A 20,214-nucleotide genomic window follows, 5' to 3' on the forward strand; every position below is an offset into this window, starting at 1 on the left:
TGAAAGAATCTTTTCTTTTTACCATACTCGAGTAACAAACAGAGCAGAATAAAACCAACAGAGTCATTGTTAGCTAAAGCCAAATAAAGTTATCTTACTAACCCCAAAAAGGAGATGTAATCAGCTGTTCCCTCAGTCTCAAACTCAGACTGCTTCCATCTAACATTGTTGCCTTAGGAAATGCAAAACCCTGGAGACAGTGGAAAAGCCTTCTTCCCTTGGGTAGGAAAATGATGGAGGCAAAATTTGTGGTTGCAGTGACTTCTTTGCACCCTCTGTGAATTGTCATGCAAAGTTCCTCTGTGTTTGCTCTGTAAGACAGGCCTGTGCATGCTCAGTGTTGTGTCACTAGATGTGAAGCAAGGAAGGTACTGCTTGAAAAGCATACCATGGTTCTGAACCTGATGCTGAGCTGTCAAGCGCATCATAAATGAGCAAGATGCATATGCCCAGTGTCCTTAGATTATCCAAACTGTGCTGTATACATAAAACTAGCTATTTATCCATTGTCATCTCAAGTGATGTACAGCAAATATTTTCTGCATCAGCCCTTACGATGACACTTCTTTGGGGCCCCTGCCAACACAAGCTGTGCTTTAGGTATGACTTCTTTAACATCTTTTGAAAGGGAGCTAAATCCAGGCCTGTTCTGGGGACTAAGGCGTTGCCCTACAGCATAATTATATCTTGTAGTATAATTCCATTTCTCTAAGCTGTGGTCCCTTAGAGAGGAGCCCAAGAATAGACATCAGTGTGACAAGTTCATCTTATGCTCCAGGGGCACAACTGCCCCTCTTCCACAGGCTTTGCAGTCTCTAAGTTGTTGGAAGGCAAGAGTGAAGAGCTACCACTCCTCCTTTCAGGGAGCGTGCATGGACTGCCAGAAGAGTAGTGTTCCTCGACGAGACAGTGTCCAAGAGAACTAGTTGAATACTAGCAAACAGTTTGCAATGAAAACGAGTTGACTTTTGGCAAATGTCCTGAATAATGTATTTAGTGAAAACCATTTTGTCATCTGGAGGATTGAAAACTTGAGACTACTTCTTCAAGAGAAAGCAGGCATAAATTGATATAAACTTACCAAGGAATTTTTGGACCCATGTCAGTTTGTGTCACTGGCCAGATGTATCAGTGGGAATAAGAAGCTTGTAACTCAGGAATAATCACGTCCCATGGGGTTCTAGGGTTTATGTTTCACATGTCTACAGAAGATTATGTACTTTAACAATAATTATTAACTAGACTGTGCATTTATTTTCCCTAACAGGTAACAGCTTCAAGAAATCAGAGTAAGTCATGTACACAAACGGAACAATCAATATTTCTAGGAATATTCAAAGAAGTTAATGTCATTGGATCAAATTGACGCATTTATAGAATATATGGTATTTAATTGAAAGCTGTTCTCTAGGAGTTCAACTGCCTTATTTGATACAACTGACATAGGTAGACCAAAACAGTCCTAGAAACCTTTAAAAACATAGAGTAATGGCAGCAAAATAGGGTCTTTCTTTTGAAAATGTTTTTGATACTCAAATTCATCTTTCTTCAGTGCTGTTAGTTTGAGAAATTAGTTTTTCAGGAATTTTAATCAATCTTGATTAATTTCTCTTAAAGCTTAACTGTGAGACTTTAAAATGAAAGGAATTAGCTCACTTCATTTGAGCTCAGATATTAAGATTGAAACGTAGAATTCTAGATAGTTAGAAGCTGAAATGATTTAGAGACCTTGACCTTCAGCTATAATCTGAGATTTGAATGGGGTTAAGAACATCCCTCTTCCTAGATCTTGGGACAACTCTGTAGCAGCCTGGACATCCTAATGGGTGCTGTAATTTGTGCCAGCTCTTTCTGACACAGTGTACACAGTCTGAGAACTACTCCTAGAATGAGGAAGCAAGAGCATCTCTTAATTTTTGTCTTTGTCAGGTTGCCCATCTCAGAGAGCACCAGCCCAGTATTCAAGGTCTACCATGGTCCTCGCACATATCTTGAAATCCAAGTTCTGTTGGACTTTCACATGTAACACACATATGGTCCTACCTACTACACGTGAAGCTTCCTTCAGGCTTTCTAGGATCTGGTTTCTGAAAACTGTTCATGACAAATATAGCTTGAATTCATTTGTTTCATTAAAAAAAAATCCAAATTGAAAATCCCTACTCATTCATCACTGAATGTACACAGATGATGATTACTTGCTATAGTATGGATCCCATCCATAATGGTGCAACTAGTCCTTTAGATTTTAACTGATCATACAGAACAGCAACACATAATGAGAGCACTGAAAAAAACCCTGTATGGTAGGGTGAGAGATTCTGCTGCCACTATGGACGTATGAACATACAGGCAATATAAGAGGGAATGGGAACAGGACCTTTCTCTGTCTTAAAGAAAGGACTAGCCAACAATTTGGATGTTAGGTTTTTCTCTAACTGACCTCAAAGAACCCACAATCCGGACATTATAGCAACAGTGTTTTGAGGAACTGCTTATGAAACAAAGCATAAACCTCCAGATCATTTTAACCTAACCTCCGTTCTAGTCCCTGTCTAAAATTTAAAAGAACCATCAAATCACTGGTTCCAAAGAAATATGAAAGAAACAGCTTGCCTCTTAAAATTTGGGGCAAAATGTCTCAAATAAAATGTAATTTCAGAGAAGTAACCAAGAGAATAAAAAAATTAATATAAAATCTTATCCTTTTTGCTAGGAATTTCTATACATGTGAAGAACCTTTTATAGAGAAGAAAAGTGAAAAGTAAGTTAAGTTCAATTCTGTGTACTATCTTTGCATATGGAACAAAATATGTACTAAAAAACAGGTTTGTAATTTTATGTTTTCTGTTCTTGAAGGTCATCAGAAAAGAAAGAAAAGAGCAGTCTTGTGGGCTTCTTTCAGCTGGTAATGAAAGCAATGGCTATAAATATTTTATGTGTATTGTGCCGCAGAATAAGTGAGAATAATCTATATGGTTGTTTTGGGGAATAGCTGTGACTAAGCCAAACTTTTAAGGATTAAACCATTTGGCATGAAATCCTGCCATTAAAGTCAATGGGAATTTAATGGAACCCTTTGTCATTTTGTCAGCTTGGTATCGATTATCGATATTTGTGTCATAATTGTCTATTAAACACGTTCTATCGAACCTAGAGGTAGATATGGGGAAAAAGTTAAGATGCACAGCAGGGATCTAGATGACCTTGGTTCATTCTTATTTCTGCCAAAAATTTGCTGTGTGATATTTGGCAGATAATTTAGCTCCCTTGTAATTGCTCCGTGGGTATTAGAAGATATGGTAACTATAGAAACTTGGAATGCAGAACACTGTATGGTATGCCTAGCCTTTGATGGGTCTTGGAATCCCATAGGGTGCATCTAAATTTTAAAATTAATGTAGTAGAGAGATGTCCAACCCAGCAGCATGCAGCTAAGAGGTTTTATTTCTTCTGTTTTGCATGTAGTCTAGGCAATTAGCCTGTAATGTGTCCAGCCTAATATGGTCCTGACTGTAGTACTGGGCTAGTCCTGTTACATCCATGTGGCTTGTACTCTACCTGGCTAAGTATCTCAACCCTTAGTTGGGTGAAGAGAACAGTCTGTCCACACAGAGGGCTATCTATGTCTGTCAAGCAGAGGGGTTTGAATTCTGTAGCCTGTTTTGCACAGATGTTTAACCCCTAAAGTGCAGTTGGTAAACACAGTATGTTTGCATCAGATGTGCTGAGAGATTAGATATCACATACCTGTGCATTTTCTGTGTGTTTTTTTTTTTAATCAAGGGAATTCCTAGCCTACTTATGAGCAGGGTTTGCAAAACAGTGGTAGTGTTACAGTTTTCTTCTGACTTTTTTTGTAGAAAGACCTTTTATTTATTTCTCTTTTATGTTAACTGACTTGTTTTTCCCTTTATCTTGTCTCTGCCCTAATGTCCCTTTTCCATACGTGCTCCAAATTCCCACCCTTTCTTCTCTTAGACATATTATAGCACCTACAGAACCTGGACAGGTTCTTCAGCAGGCTATGATTCCTCTTTACACTCCTATTTCAAAATATATAGCATTTGATACTGATATTCTGTATGGACAGTTTGATCTATATATTTACACATGACTTCAACCTGAGAATCAGACTTCACACAATCATGACAAAGGTAACTTAAGTCACTGTATCTTAGCTGAGTCACCAGCTGCATGTGTGCATGCTCTTGGCCCATGGCAAATGTAAGGTAATAGGACTTAGCTCAATCCTTTTTTTACTGCATACTATGTCATATTTCTATACATTTCTCCCAGATCAAGAGCCAATGCACAATTGCCTGGCTCAGCCAACGCATTTTAGAATATTAACTATGAGAACTTGCTCTGAGACGTTTAGTTGGCTTTCTACCACAGCACCCCAGACTTTTGAGAAATTGGCTAACTCTATTCAGAGGCTCTGCATAATGCCCTAAGGCTTTTTCCTCCTTTTCCTCTCCCTCCGTCCCCACAGGAAATCTGCAAAGCAGACCGTATATATGAATTATAATTACTATTCTTAATCTTTTAGCTAGTTTCTGGAATGATGATAATGTGGAATGATATTGAGTTATTAAAGTTATATGATAATATATTCATTCACATGATCAGATTCTGCTGTCAGCTAAAAGGGAGCTCATAATTTATGAGGCTGTAATCACAGGTGCAATTAGATTAGATTGGAGAGAGAGATTTGTCTTCTTTCTGTATTGAAGATAATTCTGAAATTTAAAGAGAATGATTTTGTATCTCATCCACCTGATTAATGATTTATCAGTATACAACCAGTGTGAAGACTGCCTCTCAGCAGACACCATATTTTTTTCCTGTCTCTTTAGTTCCGATTTTCTTCATCTATGGAAATTTTAATGATGGCTGTTGGTAGTTTCTGTGCTATTGTTCATGGAGCAGCCCAGCCAGCTGTGTTGCTTGTGTTTGGTGCAATGGCAGACACATTTATTGAATATGACATTGAAATGCAAGAGCTTAAAGACCCAGGCAAGACATGTGTAAATAACACCATAGTGTGGATTAATGGTACTATCCATCAGAATGAAAAGAACGCCACAATAAGATGTGGGTAAGTAGTAGATGTATTTGTTTCTTCTCCTTTGTTATTATGGCTTGTCAGAGAATGTATTGCTAGTGAAGGTCCCGTTCAGCCTTTAAACCTTACATTTTCTGTCCATAAGGAAGAAAAGGGGCATGGTTCTTGTTACAGCGTCCTGTTTCTGAGATGGAGATATTACCTGATGGGTCTTGGTCTTTCAGCTATAGATGTCAGCAAGGATATTCTTTCATGATGATTGTTCCGATAACAGATGTATCTGCTACACATCTCAGTTCATTAATCTGTTTTCTTTGATGACACTGTAGGTAATAATGACTTCTGGACATTTTGGTTAGGACTTAGGTACCTATAGGTGCCTGCTGACTTCTGAGCAAGTTAGCTAAACTTTAGTCACTGAAGAGAAATGAGTGCTTCTAGGATGCAATTCATCTTAGCTTATGGGAGATGCCTAAGGCAGGTCAGATGAACTGCCCTATAAGAGTGCCTGTTTCTTTCCATTAACTGTAATAAATGGAGTCTGGATGATTCATTCAGCTACAGATATCTGTCAAAGCCAAATTTTAACCTGTAACCTTTCCTAAGGCTCATTTTTCAGTGCATCATTCCAAGTGTTTTCTAATCTCTGAGTGACATTTAATTAGATATTTAATGCGAATTAAATGTTACTTGTCTAAAGGTCTCTGAAATTCAGAGCACATGGGAAGTGATTCACATTCCTAGATAAAGGTGACTGGAGCCAAATTACTTGCTCCAGGCTGTCCAAGCCAGCCCCCTGAGATGGGGCTGGCAGATAGAATACAGTATTTGCTACAGAACTCTGTTCCTCTGAAGTGGCAACTATGCACCAGGCAGGATAAATTAAGGCATTAAAAATGGTACTGGATATCTGTGTCAGGCACCTGAGTTGTTTCCATGATTGTTTTTTGCAAGAGATCAGGTCAGGTGCATAGTGTTCCCTTTTGGCTTAAAATGTCAGTGTACCAAATTCTGGGTTAACAGAATAAAATTTGCTCTCTGCAGGATGTTTTAAAAAAGTTGTCTAAAAGCATAACCGATAATGACCTGAAATGCCTATTTCAAAGTAATCTAAATGCAATAGCAGCAACTCAGTGCCCTTCACTGGTATTAGAAGTAATTTAATACTCCTACTTGAGCTAAAAGAAATTATCATTTCAGATTAGCAAGCTTATGGTACAAAGTAATACTTGAATTGACTTTAGCAGCCCTCATTTCTCTCTGTAAAACACTGTTTAAATCTGAGTGTTATTAGTTGGTATAATGGCACAAACCAAGCTAATTCAACATCTAATGAAAACTTGTTGGGCAGCTCTTCCTTGAAACACCCTCTCACCTGTGCTGTTTCGGAGCATGCAGTCTGGTGGGGTTTCTCAGAGACTGCAGGGCTGCTCCAGGATGGCAGAGCGCTTCCTGGTACCTGCCAGCGCCCTACCCCTGTGCAACAGGCAGAGCAAGCAAATCAGCCATTGTTAGCAATAGCCTCAGTGTTGGGAAACAATGCTTCTGTTACCAAAACAAGCTGACTTGCCAGCTGACATGACTCTAACTTGAAGAAATACCAGATTAGAAATCTGCGAGAAACTTGAAACAGTATTGCTAAGTCTTTTTTCTTTTTCTTTTTTTCAGGCTGCTGGACATTGAACAAGAAATGACCAAGTTTGCAGGTTACTATGCAGGAATTGGTTGTGCTGTACTTGTGTTAGGATACCTACAAGTCAGTATTGTGTTCCCTATTTTGATTTCAAAGTTTAAATCACTAAATAATTAAGTTTATAATAATTATGTTTCCTTTAACTGCTTAGTCAGCTGCATATTTGAGCAAAGCAGACACTTTGTTCTCATTCTGTCGGCTGAAATAGATTAGCTCTGGCTGAGCTAATTTGAGACCTCCTTGGATTTGTTCATGCGTACCTTTGTACAAGGATACATTTTACCCAGTGAGATGAATGCATGCTGCTCCTTTCGCACCACAAGAAATACTTGCTCAAGTGTGGTTACTATGGAATCCACATGTCCTCCCAAAATAAGAGGTGAAGGCATGCAGATTCCCAGTAGGCATCTCAACTGCGTTGAGCCCTGTGTTTCTATTATAGAGATATTACAGAGCAATACTAGTGTAAAACAAGTGTTGGAGAAGAATCACACCCTACATATTCTATAGTAATGGTTCAATCCTTCTGACTGAGATGATCCACATGCTTGGATGATTCCTGCATAATCTGCTAAAGGGTCCACTGCTTTTGAACCTTTTTGTAATTGCAAAAATCATTTGTCATTCTCCTTCCTGAAAACTATCCCAGAGTTTTGCTGAGGTAGGATGGCTGCCATCCCTATATTACTTACAGCTGTAGATGGAAAAATTTTTGTCTGTATGACATTCATGTAACAGCACAAGTAATTTAACTTGCATCTCCTCTCAGCCTATCAGAACTGAGACAAATGCTTGATCCAGAGGCTTTATAAAATTGTTGGATTATTTAAAGATCAAGGGCATAAACCAACTATCGTGTCTGTGTAGCTAGAATATATTTTACCTGAATAGTAAGTTTATCAATAGCCAAATTGCTCTTTCCCATTTTAGCCAAATTGTTTTTTCCCATTTGTTGGGAGTAGAAAGACTTTTTACTGCAATTTATCAGCCATGTTATGCTCTTCCCAGATCTGCTTTTGGGTTATGGCTGCGGCTCGTCAGATACAGAAAATCAGGAAAGCTTATTTCAGGAAAGTAATGCGAATGGATATAGGCTGGTTTGACTGTACATCTGTAGGAGAACTGAACACCCGAATTTCTGAGTAAGTAATCTAGAAAAAACATATGCTACAGAGAACATTTTGCTCTTCCTTCCAAACACAACAGAGTGCCAATAACTAGGCATTTGACAAACACTTTCTAATATAAAATACAGCTACGTTCCTGGGAGCAGGGACCAGGCTGAGTACCTCCCCCATCTTCGAACTGAGCGCCATAACTGTTAAGCCACAATTATTTCCCTTTTGTGCCTTGTCTGTTAGTAAATGTGGGGTTTTTTTTCTGGGTTTTGGGGTGGGGTTTTTTTGCCAGCTTGTCCCACCCTTCCCTTCTCCTGTGCCCAGTCCTTTCAGAGTGATCTATAATTTGGCTGCCAGTGCACACTCCCCTGAGGCTGGAGGTGCGGGTTTGAACCCTCCCTCACTTCCCAGAAAGGAAAATTACATTACAAAAGCCAACACTTGCTTTTGTTGGCTTTTAAAAGAAAAGACTGAGCCTTGCTTAATCTTCTGCTAAAGAAGGTACAAGCACCTACCTTTAGAAAGGGACGCAAGGTAGACAGAGAAACCTTCTTATCCTGGATAAACATTTAGCCCTGAGAAAAGCGGAGTTTAAGGCTTGCTCCTTTTCTTAGTTGTTCCTGTTTACAGACTGAAAGCAGCTGCGAGGTGAATATGCCGACTCTAGGTGGCTCCCTGTTCTCAGTCGTGCCTGCATAATAGTAGTCACATTTACAGAAGGTTTTTCTTAGTTGAAGGGAATTTTATTTGCCTTTACTCACTGCCCAGTGGTATCTATGACCTTCTGTGGTGTTCTTTTTATGAAGAATAAATGCCAAGTGTAAGTCGCTGTGAAGAAGTTCTCTGGCAAAAAATAGGAACTGAGCATGTATTTGTGTAATAAATAACTTAGTTCCCTGGTTTTGCAAACAGCATTGTCCTGTGCCTACAGAAAGTTTCCCGACTGCAAAAAACATTCTCCAGAAGAAATATAAACATGTTCTTCAACTCAACACTCTTAAATTTTTCAACAGAGGACCGTAATTTCACTTGATATACCAATGAGCTAACAACTTTGCAGTTTAAACCTCAACGCCACTTGCTCCTATTTATTCCAGGAGTTCCCAGTTCTTCTAATCTCAGGGGTGAGGTAGTCGCCAAGAGTGGCGGAAGTATAATGACTGTTTTGCTTGAAGACATTTTTTCTGTGTTGGCAATGCATAACAGAGGACAAATGAACTCTGCAGCTGCCTAGGGGTCAAATGATGTTAACAGCTGCACCACTGTCCCCCATGTGATAGAGCTGTCATGTTTTCCCACTGCCTCCAGTGAGAAAGCAGCCCTCCTCAGTTTTCCCACTCTCCCTCTCATTTAGAGAACAAACTACCTGATAGGGTGGAGAGAGGAACTGGGAGGTGGTGGAAGGTGGAACTAGAAGAGAGTTACAGCTCTCCTCCCTTTTCCTGCTCCCTCAGCAAGGCAGTATGGTATATTTTCAGTGCCCCATGATGGGAGGAATGCCATACCAGCTATACTGTTTTTCCATTATCAGTTAGCTGCACCCAGCTGAGATGTCTCTGCCCCCTCCTTTGAATCAGCTGGGGCAGTAGTAAGAACCTGCTAGTGAATGAGTCTGCTGGCAGGATGACTTTTCCTGGGAAAAGACAATATCTTCTCTGCAGTATTCATGCATAAAAGCCTTCTGCCATTGCAAAGGCACCAGGTTTTCTCACTGTAGCCCAGGGCCTTTGGAAGGGGTGATGGTGGAAAGAATAGGGGTGAGGAAGGACCCTTTCCAAGGGAAAGCAACTAACCCAAATGTGGCGAAGATCTGCAACACAAACGAAAGATATGCTCACCAATCTTCTGTTGTTTTTTGTTGTTTTTTTTCTCAGTGATGTTAACAAAATTAATGAGGCTATTGCTGACCAAGTAGCAATCTTTATCCAGCGCTTAACCACCTTTGTGTGTGGATTCCTACTGGGATTTGTCAGTGGCTGGAAATTGACCTTGGTTATCATTGCAGTCAGCCCATTGCTTGGGGTTGGAGCGGCTGTGTATGGCTTGGTAAGTGAATTGTGAGAGGTTCGTGTTGAGGTATGATGAGCGGGGAAGGTCATGCCATAAAGCTGGGAGGATTGGTGGAAGAGAAGGCTATTACACCCCTTTAAAGTCAAGAGAGGCAGATTATGGTCACAGCAGCACTGGGGGTGGGAGAGCAGGGAGGTGGGCTTTGATCCTGCTTTGCTTATTCTGATTCCCAGAATAATATATCCTGCTTCTAAGACAGGAGTGTAGGCATACCTTCTATTGGGTCCTGTGGATGGATATTATGGTTGCTGAGATCAGAACCTGGCCTACACCTTCTCCCTATTACTACACATTTGGTTTAGATGGTTACTAGACATGGGGCTTGATTTCTCTCTGCAGATTAGGGACTTTTAGAGAGGATCAAGTTTTGGAGCTCTAAAATAGTTGAAAACAACTGCTCAAACTTACCTCAAACTGTCCCTGCACCTGGCAGCTGCTGCATCCTCTTCCAGTTGTTCCCATTCTGCTCCTCCATCCACTCCCTACAAACTCCCTATCACTGTGCAGAGGAAGGACACTGAAGAGGGAAACTGTAGGATCCTCTGCCCTCTCACCTCCTCTCCCACACCCAGGAGGGCTGGGCAGTTCCTGCTCCTCCTCTGCATTCTCTCACACTCTGCTCTTTGGTTGGGTTCAGCCCTTTGGCTATCTCACTTCTTCCATGTCAGGAACAGTTTGCTATCGTTTTGCTATGAAACATCTAATATAACTCTGACTAATTTCTTGTCTTCCTGCTCTCCTTTAGCACCTTGTGCTGGCTGCAAGTAGATGACATGAATAATGACTCAGTGTGAAGTGGGAGAGCAGAATCCTGGCAGGGAATGAAATAAACCCCAAAATGCCTCTTTCCTTCATTTGCAATTTCTTTCTGAGCTCAGTCCCCTTTATGTTTGTAATTTTCTCCCTTTCCATTCTTATTTCTCTGTCCCCATCTCTTTCCTTTCACATACCCACTGTTAAGTGTTTCCTCCTTATGAGCCTTTCCAGCCCAAGTCTTTGTTTTTTACCATAAAGAAAACAGACCCAAAGTCAATCTAGCCTGATTTCCTGTCTCCAAAAGTGGCTAATAGATGCCTGGGGTAGGGTATTTGAAGAGAGAAAGCAAATAATGACACTTTACACTTCTTAGTGATATGTCATTCCCATGCCAATGTGTTATCTTTGTGTAGAATTGTACATGACTACATTTTCTTCCATTAATTTGAGCATTTTTTTGAGCCTAAGTAAGCTTTTGGCATCCAGTATGCTCTGGGCTGCTGTGTAGGGACCTGTTTGCTGTCAGCCCAAGAAACAAAGCACAGTGGTGGGCAACATCTGTTTCCATGCTCCTGCATCAGTACCGTTACCTTTTCTTCCTGAATCTGGGCTCTGCCGCAGTGGCTAAAGGGCTGCTCTTGCTGCTTAAGCTCCCCCTTCCTCCCTCCATGCGCAAACCCTCAGTCTGCAGTCTGCTTAAGCCCAGTTAGCAGCAGAGAGAGAGGGAGGGAGGGAAAGCAGATGTTGTCAGCTGCTCTTTCTAGCTACCTGGAGAAGAGCTGTTGGCCAAGGGGATAACTGTTCTGCAAAACATATGCTATGGAGGTATATGCCCTAATACTAGAAAACAGAAGTCTTCGAGTGTGCAGCGTGCTAGTAAAAACCTGCTCGGAGCAGAGGAGGTCACCTCATGCAGAGCAGACAGCGCAGTGTGACAGCCAGCACTGTTTACCGCTGTCCTTGTCTGCACCTACTGTTCAGGTGTAACCAGCACTTCTTATGCTTTTGTAGGCTGTGGCAAAACTAACAGGCCGAGAACTAAAGGCTTATGCAAAAGCTGGAGCTGTGGCTGATGAAGTGCTCTCATCTATCAGAACAGTGGCTGCTTTTGGTGGGGAGAAGAAAGAAGTTGAAAGGTTTGTTTGGACAAATTGTAAGGTCTCTGATTTCTTTTTCCTGTAGCAATGTAACACTGTAATGCACTTCAGAGCCATGGCAATTAGTCTCTAAATTCTACAACAATGACCATCTGTTAGCTTTGAGAATTATATGCATGTATGTTACAGAAATTTAGGTTTCAAATAACATTACATACGCAAAACCAGTTTCATAATTCAACCAGTGAAATAATACATCAGCAATACTATCTTCAAGTCATTCCCACTTGTACATACTGTCAAATTTTCCCCTAAACGTTGTCTGATATATCACTTTTGCAGCACATCGGAAGACTGTGGGTACTTTCAAGCTAAGTAAGAGAACTAGTTCCAGCAAGACATAATGATTTGATGATGTTAAGCTGCAAATTTCTCTTAAATTCATTTGAAACATAACATGGCTGTAGGATGTGCTCTGAAGCATTGGCCAAATTCTCAAATCCTGTGTCACTCTGCTAAAACCCCAAACCCTGTGGCAAGGTATCTGCAGTGAGTGTGGCTTTTCTTGTGCTTATTACACTAGAACATAAGAGGATTTCATGATCTGGGAGCACTGCTCGTTTCAGCAGTGGTCTCTCACTTCAGAGTGAGAGATATCAACCTTATGTGGACCCTCTGTTAACTATAGCACAGCCAGTCATTGAAGATGCCTAGTTTTGTGCGTCTTTGCTCATTTTGAATTTTCTATCATCAAATTAATTTAATCCCCTTTTATTTTCCCATCTTTCTACAGATATGATAAGAATCTGGTGTTTGCTCAGCACTGGGGAATTCGAAAAGGAATAATAATGGGATTATTCACTGGTTACATGTGGCTTATAATTTTCCTGTGTTATGCGTTAGCCTTTTGGTATGGCTCTAAACTTGTCCTGGAAGAAGAAGAGTATTCACCTGGCACTCTTCTGCAGGTACCCATTTTAGGGTGATGCAACTTTTCTGGACTGCTTCTTAAAACATTAATTCTGGAACACATATTTGTAGTGTTCCGGTATCTGGTGGCTCAGTGGTAGCAAACACTATATGTGTCTTTTAAAGATCATTACTCAGTATATGTATGAAAGTCTATGACACAATTAGATAAGATTAAAAAAATAAATCCATGTTTATTTTAAAGATTTGAAATGCTGCCTACTGCAATCAGAATAATGCTTTCGTTTGAGAGCCTGCTACACAGTTGATAGAGGCCTGAAACTAGCTTTCCCATTTTGTGGGTCAGCATGTGGCTTCTGGGATATTGGCTTCTCTGAAGAACTTACTTGGTGATGAAAAACCTTACTGTGATAAAGAGAAACCTGACCAAAGAAAGTTTTATCAAATCTAACCTCTCTCTCATTAAGAGTTTCTGCTCCTTTGAATCCCCATTTTCTGTTGCTAATTGCCCACCCAGCTCTATAGATGACAAAGAACATCTAAACATATATGCTGATAAAAACACGCATGGCTGTGGCTCCTGCAGTGTATCGTACTAACCTGCATGGCACTCATGCATCCACTTCTGCACAGTAGAGGCTTTAGACACTGATGACCTAAATGCAATAAACCCAACATGTACAGATGTTTTGGTTATTTGCTTTAAGCCAGGACTGCTCAAATGGCAGGCTCCAGCCCAGAACCAGAGTAAATTTTTCCTGAACCTTGCTAAGTCCTGGGTGTTCTGATTCTTCTCTGCCTGTTGCGCACCATGAGAGCTCCCAACCACCAGCAGCAAGCAGTGCAAAACTTCCTGTTAAATGGAGCTTGGTAAATTACTCTGAGAACATTGTAAAATTGAGTCACTCTGTTCAAGGAGGATGTCCCTCACAGGAAATCATTTGCAACTGCTCCTGACACCAGTAGTTGATACAAGGTAGTGCTGTGAAAAACAAAGTGAGCAATTTCCTTGCCTTGCACATGATAACTATAGTTCAGTGCTTCCAAATGACAAATGGCAAACAGTGGGCAGCTACCCTGTAGCTGAAAAATTGTAGCTGTCAATGGAGAGACTCTCCCTTATGCTCCCCTTCCTCTCCCAGTTTCCAGTCATCTTTCTTTTACTTCATGTTTTTTACCATACACTCCTAGTCTGGTGGGGGAGGGGGGGGATTTGTAGATATGAAACATTTCAATATGCTTTTCCTGGTCTCTGAAAAACTGTCGTGCACCAGCCATACTGCATTGAGATACACAAAGCATTGCCTTCCCTTCTTCTTCTATCAAATGTACAGAACCTGCTCCCTCATGTTCATGATGGATTCTGACATGCATATAACCTACTTGCTTTGGGACTCGTTCACACAAGAAAATTAGTTTGTAGTAAAGCTGAGTATGAGCTTATAGCATGATCTATACATCACAGTGTAGATGTTTGCAGTGCATAGTATGTGTACAGTAGATTCTTTCACTTTAGCCATGGGGTTATTCTCAGTAAACATCACTATGGTGCAAGGGAGAACTAAGTCCTGTGTACTTGTATTTCTTTCTCAACAGTAGTATTTCCTTATACACCTTGCCCATTTATCCTGACTACTGTTCGTGTTGTATTCAAAAGGCTAGCTGAGTCCTTCATTGCTTCTTAGCAGAATTCTCAGGTATTGCCAAACTACAACAAAGGATTACATACCAGTTCTCCTAATGCTCAGGGTGAATGTTCAAACTATCAGCCACAACAAAGCAAAAAATGGACCAAAAGCCTCGACCAAAGACATTATCCAAACCTTTATAATCTGCTCTGCCAAACCACCTCTGTAACTGAAAAACTAAGGAGGAATAAAGCAGAGTAAATTCCAGGAAAAAAGTGTTCATTCTGACAAGCACACCCTGGTATAGTAGCGCTGAGAAGAATAAGCTATACTGAGAATAAAATGCAGCTCACTCCTTGCTGTAAAGACAGAAAATTAATGCATTTGCGTGTGTGTGGTGTATAAGTGACACCTCAGTAAATTTACCACAGTAAATGTCTGGGTGCACACGTTTTTAGACCAGGGTAAATATGAGATAAGTTGATTTACTTCAGCCTGGAAGCAAAGTTGTGAAAGACAGTGAAAATCCCTTCTAAGATGCATTTGTTTGCTTTCTTGTGGGCTAATTATGCTCATATAGTGAATCACTGCAGCTCAGCTGATGCACAAGAAGTCATTAAGCCACTGTAGTTTGATTTGCCTAAGCTCTAAACTGTAATAAAAAAGTGACGTCATATTTTGTTAATTTCTTTTTCCACTTCTTCAGGTTTTCTTTGGTGTTTTAGTAGGAGCTTTAAATCTTGGCCAGGCATCTCCCTGTCTGGAAGCCTTTGCCACTGGCCGTGGGGCTGCAGCAAACATTTTTGAGACAATAGATAAAGTAAGTAATGAGTTTCTAAGCTGTGTCACTTTGTAGTGGAAAAATAATTAAGCAAGCCTTAAGCAGTAGTAGTTTTATCTACTGTGTAAATGAGGAAAAATGAGTGCAATTAAAGAAAAATGGACTGTGCAGTAGAAAGGTCTAGGGGCATGCACAGGGGCTCAGAGAGGGTGTTGAACAGATTTCTTAAGTGGTCTGTTTCTGAATAATGAAGTTTTACCTCAGCTACTGCTGTTTCTTACTCCCATTTCTCCTTACATATAATTACTGATCAGTGCTGACCCACAGAAAGTGTACAGGCAGGCAGTAATAGTCACCTTGCAGCCAAACTTGCGGCAAACATCTAGCTCCCAGCCTCCAGATGGGGCTCTATTGGCTTTAGTGGCAAAGGTTGCCTCTGTCACCTGTTCCAGAGCTACCCCGAGTTAAAATGAGACCAAATGAGCCGTCACGCAGCAGTCGTAAATGTTAATCACAATATTATCTAGACAGATAGATATTTGAAATAAGGTTGTATGAGAAAGCCTGAGAGCCACTGGCATTTATTGATGAAGATTCCTTTCTATATCTGTATAATTTTAGTGGTTGGCAAAATACTGCTGATTTCTTAGCAGTAGATAGTATCTCTGGCCATTGACAAGCTTTATTGTGCTAAAAGCTGTGTAAACACATTAAAATGCTGCTTGCCTTTTACAGAGCACATAAGGGTGTATAAAGAAGGCTAGAGGGGCTGTGGTAATGCTAATGGACTGGACTTTTTAGTAACCCTTCAATGTTCTATAATAACAATAACACATATGTCTTATAAATGCACTTCATAAGCTAAAGCTCTAAGATAAACTGAAGAAGAGATGAATGAGGGAAGTGTTTTTTAGAGAAAAATTTTAAAAGCACAGAAGAGTTGCAACAGTAAGAATTAATCACAAAATTCAAGATAAGGCTGAGTCAGATAACCTTAGGGTAAAAAAAGCAAACTAAAGTGAGATTTCATCTGTCTAGAGAAAGGGTGACAAAATTAGATCCATCTGCTTGCTGCATTTGTAGATTTGTGATTAGACAGTAAAAGCACAGCTCTGCCCTGATGCAGATCTTTTTCTGGCACTAAACTTATAGCCATGCTGTGGTTCCCATTTGCAGGATCAGTAAAACTTTTCTTCATAGCTTAGTATCTGAATTTAAGTAAGATATATTCCTAAAGAGGAACCAATCTTTTAGCTGTTCTTAACATCTTAGAACATACACATTTCTCATATTAAAATTCCCTTCAATCTGTTAGGCTATACAAAAAATCATGCACATTTCAACTATCAAATATTGGTGTTGTTATAGTTTTAATTCATTCTCTGTATTCCATGCTTCAAAAATCTATCCTTAGAAAATTTGATTTCTTTGGATTCCTCAAATTTCTCTTAGTTCTCTAATCATGCCTAGCAGTCCACAATACCCAAGGCCTGGCCAAAAGCATGTGAGACGCAAAGCATTTCATGGGAAAACTTCAAATCAGGATTCCAGCTCTTAGGACTGGGTGTGCAAGGATGGATGTTTTAAATGCAAAGTGGTGAAGTGTGCAGATTTTCAGCAATGAATTGGTTGTTCAGTGCTGTAGGAGAATGTTTTTATGAGCGAAGTAGAGCCATTTTATTCCTGAGGAGCTGGCTAAATTAACTTAGTCAAAATGCCTCACTCAGTCAGCTATTCTGTTCCAGCAAAAACTAGCTGAGTGGTTGACTGTGGTAATTGGCAGTAAGCCTAAAATGAGAAGAGGGTGCATTCATCTTTCCCGTACTACCCACCGGTGACAACTCCCCCATCGCTGTGGCCTTCAATTTCATGTCCCTTGCCTGCTAGCCCTGGGGCAGAGCCTGCTTGCTGGCTCAGTGCAGTCAAGTGCTGTTCAAACAGAAGCGCCATGGCTTTGTATGGTGTTGGGAATATTTATGTACTGCGGGAGTGTTGGCTGTTTAACAGCAAATAAATAACACAATAAATTCTATCCTAGAAACCTGCCATTGACTGCATGTCAGAAGATGGCTACAAGCTGGATAAAGTACGAGGTGAAATTGAATTTCATAATGTAACGTTCCATTATCCCTCCAGACCAGACGTAAAGGTAATTATTCATCATCCATCCTGTGAACACAATTACTGTAAACAATCAAAATATCCCGATTCTGCCAGCAATTTCTAGATTTTCAATAGAGTTTGTTTTCCAGAAGCCCAGACCCTCTGTTTAAAAGTAGACTAAACAATTCTTCTATTAAAGGGTTCTTCTACTTAGCATTTTACTTATTTTACCATTCTGACGGATCCATTGCCATACATACTCCTTGCTGCTGCACATAAACTCGTAGTAATTTCAGAAAATTCACCCGCATACAGCTTCTCTTACAATCAATTATGTACTTGTATCAACATGTGCTAGGATAGGACACAAAGTAGTAAGCTGAATGGTGCAAGGAGATTTTGTAAAACTCTTCCATTACCCTGAGGATGTGCCATGTGACCCATTAAAATGCTAGAAAAGGTACAGGAGCATTGGCTGTATACCTCAGCTACTACTGTCTTTGTACTGACAAATTCTCCTTGGAAAAGCAAATTATTGGACAAGCAAATGAGTGTTATTGCTTCTAAAGACAGAAGCATATGAAGTATCAGATTTTTCTACATAATTTCACTGTTACATTCTTAATATTTATGCTTTAACAGGCATTCATAATACATGTACAGTATTCTTTAAAGGGGATTTATTGCCAAGTTCTCCAATGGTATTAACTTGACTAATCCTTAATGACGAACAACAGGAACAAAGAAAGATCAAAATCTGTCTGCCTGTCATGGAAAACAGTGCTCTGCATTTATAAACTCTTCAAACAATGTAAAAATATTTGTCTTTCTGTTTCCTCTTTCTTCATAATATTTTTCTGAATTTTGTAAAATTGCTTTGAATCTCCATTTTAAGATACAGAATATACCCACTTGCTTGTATGACTGTGAGAGAATTAGAATGGGTAGATTCTGTTTCTTTTTTTTTTCCTCACCAGATTTTGGATAACCTTAATGTGGTTATTAAAGCAGGGGAGACAACAGCTTTTGTTGGAGCTAGCGGAGCTGGAAAAAGTACAACAATACAGCTCATCCAGCGTTTCTATGACCCCAGTGATGGCATGGTGAGTGTACCAGTCTAGAAGGTGTTTCTCTAGCCTTAGGGACTTGAAAGAACAACGTAGTTTCTTCTCCAAGGTGGGAAGGAAGGCTCCTAACTTTATTTTCTTTTTTTTTTTTTTTTAAATGAGCGAAATATCCTCTTGTGCATTTCAGGGGAATGCTGAACAGTCTTATCAAAATAATTATGTGAAAGAGAAAAACTGTTAGGAGAAAATAAAAATTCAGTGCTAAATCTGAGTAAAAACTATACCTATAGATATGATAATTCAGGAGTGACAAATCATTTTCCATTCTGGAAAACACAGTATTGAACATTTTATCATTATCCCATAATATTGCTTTAGTATATGCAATTACCATTTAGTAATGGATTGGCTACGAATATGAATTACATCTATTAACAGCCTCATTCCATCTATGTGTTCCTAGTTGGCACAAATCACATACATAGTGACCTGTATTTGAATGTATAAAAGACAAGAACCAATTTATTGTAAACGTATAATCATAATTTTCATGATTTCTTTCTACCTGGTTTTATTTCTGAGGCCAAGCAAAAAGAGGTATTGGGAAATTAAATCAAAGAGCACATCTCCTAGGCCCAAGAACTAGCATATACTACTGCCACTGCATTGCATTCTTTTATGTATGAAAGCTGGTTTTTACATTGGTCATGGAAACACAGCATCACAGGCCCTTCACTTCCATTGTGTCTTTCTTTGTCTCTGAACTGGAGGGGATAATGTCCCTGACTTTTTTCTGGGTTTTTTGTCCATGTTTTTATTGGCTTCTGTAGATTACCCTGGATGGCCACGACATTCGTTCCCTTAATATCCAGTGGCTACGCTCACAGATTGGTATTGTTGAACAAGAGCCAGTGCTGTTTGCCACCACGATTGCAGAGAACATTCGCTATGGTCAGGATGAGGCTACCATGGAAGATATAATCAAAGCAGCCAAACAGGCCAATGCTTACAATTTCATCATGGACCTGCCACAGGTATGCTGTGCCTTGCAAAATGTTTGGCAGAATTTGATGGAAAAATAGAGAATGCTTTTGACACTCCCCCCATGCAGCCATTTGTGCTCAGGTGGAAGGGCAGAAGATTAATATAGGCAGTAGGCAGCAACCTTTCCTTTGACTAGAGTTAATTAGGTCTTACTATGTGTAAGTCAAAAAAAACCCACAAAGCAAGAGGAATTAGTTCCTCAGGAATCATATACACAACATTCACTATCATGGTAATAATCATAGCATGATTTTAAAATATGTATTTTTCATGCTATGGAGATCTGTTTCTGCTCAGGCCAAAAGCAATTTAGAGCCCAGACTCTCACTAGCCAGCATATGTTTTTGAGCAGTCTGTACTGATCTTCACAACCTCATCTCCTTGTACGAGCTCTGTAAGTTAGCTGGAGGTTCCCTCTTCCCCGGTTCCTTCCCTCATGATGACAGGGCTTTGATCAGTCCTATGGTATCCTCCTTACAAAGGCCATATTTGATAGTACTGGACTGTTTACTTTTCTAGAATGTTATTTTGCCAAGTAGCTTCTCAAAGGGACATTTTACAACAGTGAACCTGATTGACAGGATTCAAGTACCGTTAACTAATGTCAGTACATACTTTTTATCCTCCATCTATGCATTTCCAGGCTTCCAGGAAACTATTCATAGAAAGACTGTGTAAAGGCCCCTCTTTATTTCCTGGAAATGGAGGAATAAACAATATTTGGCTCTAGGTGAATATAATTATCCTGGCTCTTGAGATGCTAGGCTGTATGTGTTTACTTAATTCTCTACTTGAACCTGATGCCACCAGAGTATGACGTCCATGAATCACAGACACGGTGTTCATGAGTCACAGGCCA

At 40.0% G+C, this 20,214-nt stretch overlaps 1 protein-coding gene across 3 annotated transcripts in view; it reads left to right on the forward strand.

Moving 5' to 3' along the window:
* ABCB11 (ATP binding cassette subfamily B member 11) overlaps window positions 1-20,214 on the forward strand; it is a 43,179-nt gene that overhangs the window by 3,875 nt on the left and 19,090 nt on the right. For 2 of the 3 annotated variants that reach the window (XM_019470927.1, XM_019470928.1), the window contains exons 2-14: window positions 1,268-1,289; window positions 2,717-2,764; window positions 2,860-2,908; window positions 4,860-5,101; window positions 6,737-6,824; window positions 7,770-7,903; window positions 9,754-9,925; window positions 11,717-11,841; window positions 12,596-12,770; window positions 15,067-15,180; window positions 17,180-17,290; window positions 18,222-18,347; window positions 19,142-19,345. In XM_019470927.1, coding sequence (XP_019326472.1) covers window positions 1,268-1,289; window positions 2,717-2,764; window positions 2,860-2,908; window positions 4,860-5,101; window positions 6,737-6,824; window positions 7,770-7,903; window positions 9,754-9,925; window positions 11,717-11,841; window positions 12,596-12,770; window positions 15,067-15,180; window positions 17,180-17,290; window positions 18,222-18,347; window positions 19,142-19,345 — 1,610 coding nt within the window. Of the gene's footprint in view, window positions 1-32; window positions 63-1,267; window positions 1,290-2,716; window positions 2,765-2,859; window positions 2,909-4,859; window positions 5,102-6,736; window positions 6,825-7,769; window positions 7,904-9,753; window positions 9,926-11,716; window positions 11,842-12,595; window positions 12,771-15,066; window positions 15,181-17,179; window positions 17,291-18,221; window positions 18,348-19,141; window positions 19,346-20,214 lie in introns of all 3 variants that reach the window. The other variant, XM_009274880.1, reaches the window with a different exon arrangement.

The sequence above is a fragment of the Aptenodytes forsteri genome, unplaced genomic scaffold (genome assembly GCF_000699145.1).
Source record: "Aptenodytes forsteri isolate BGI_AS27 unplaced genomic scaffold, ASM69914v1 Scaffold255, whole genome shotgun sequence".
Taxonomy (NCBI): Eukaryota; Metazoa; Chordata; class Aves; order Sphenisciformes; family Spheniscidae; genus Aptenodytes; species Aptenodytes forsteri.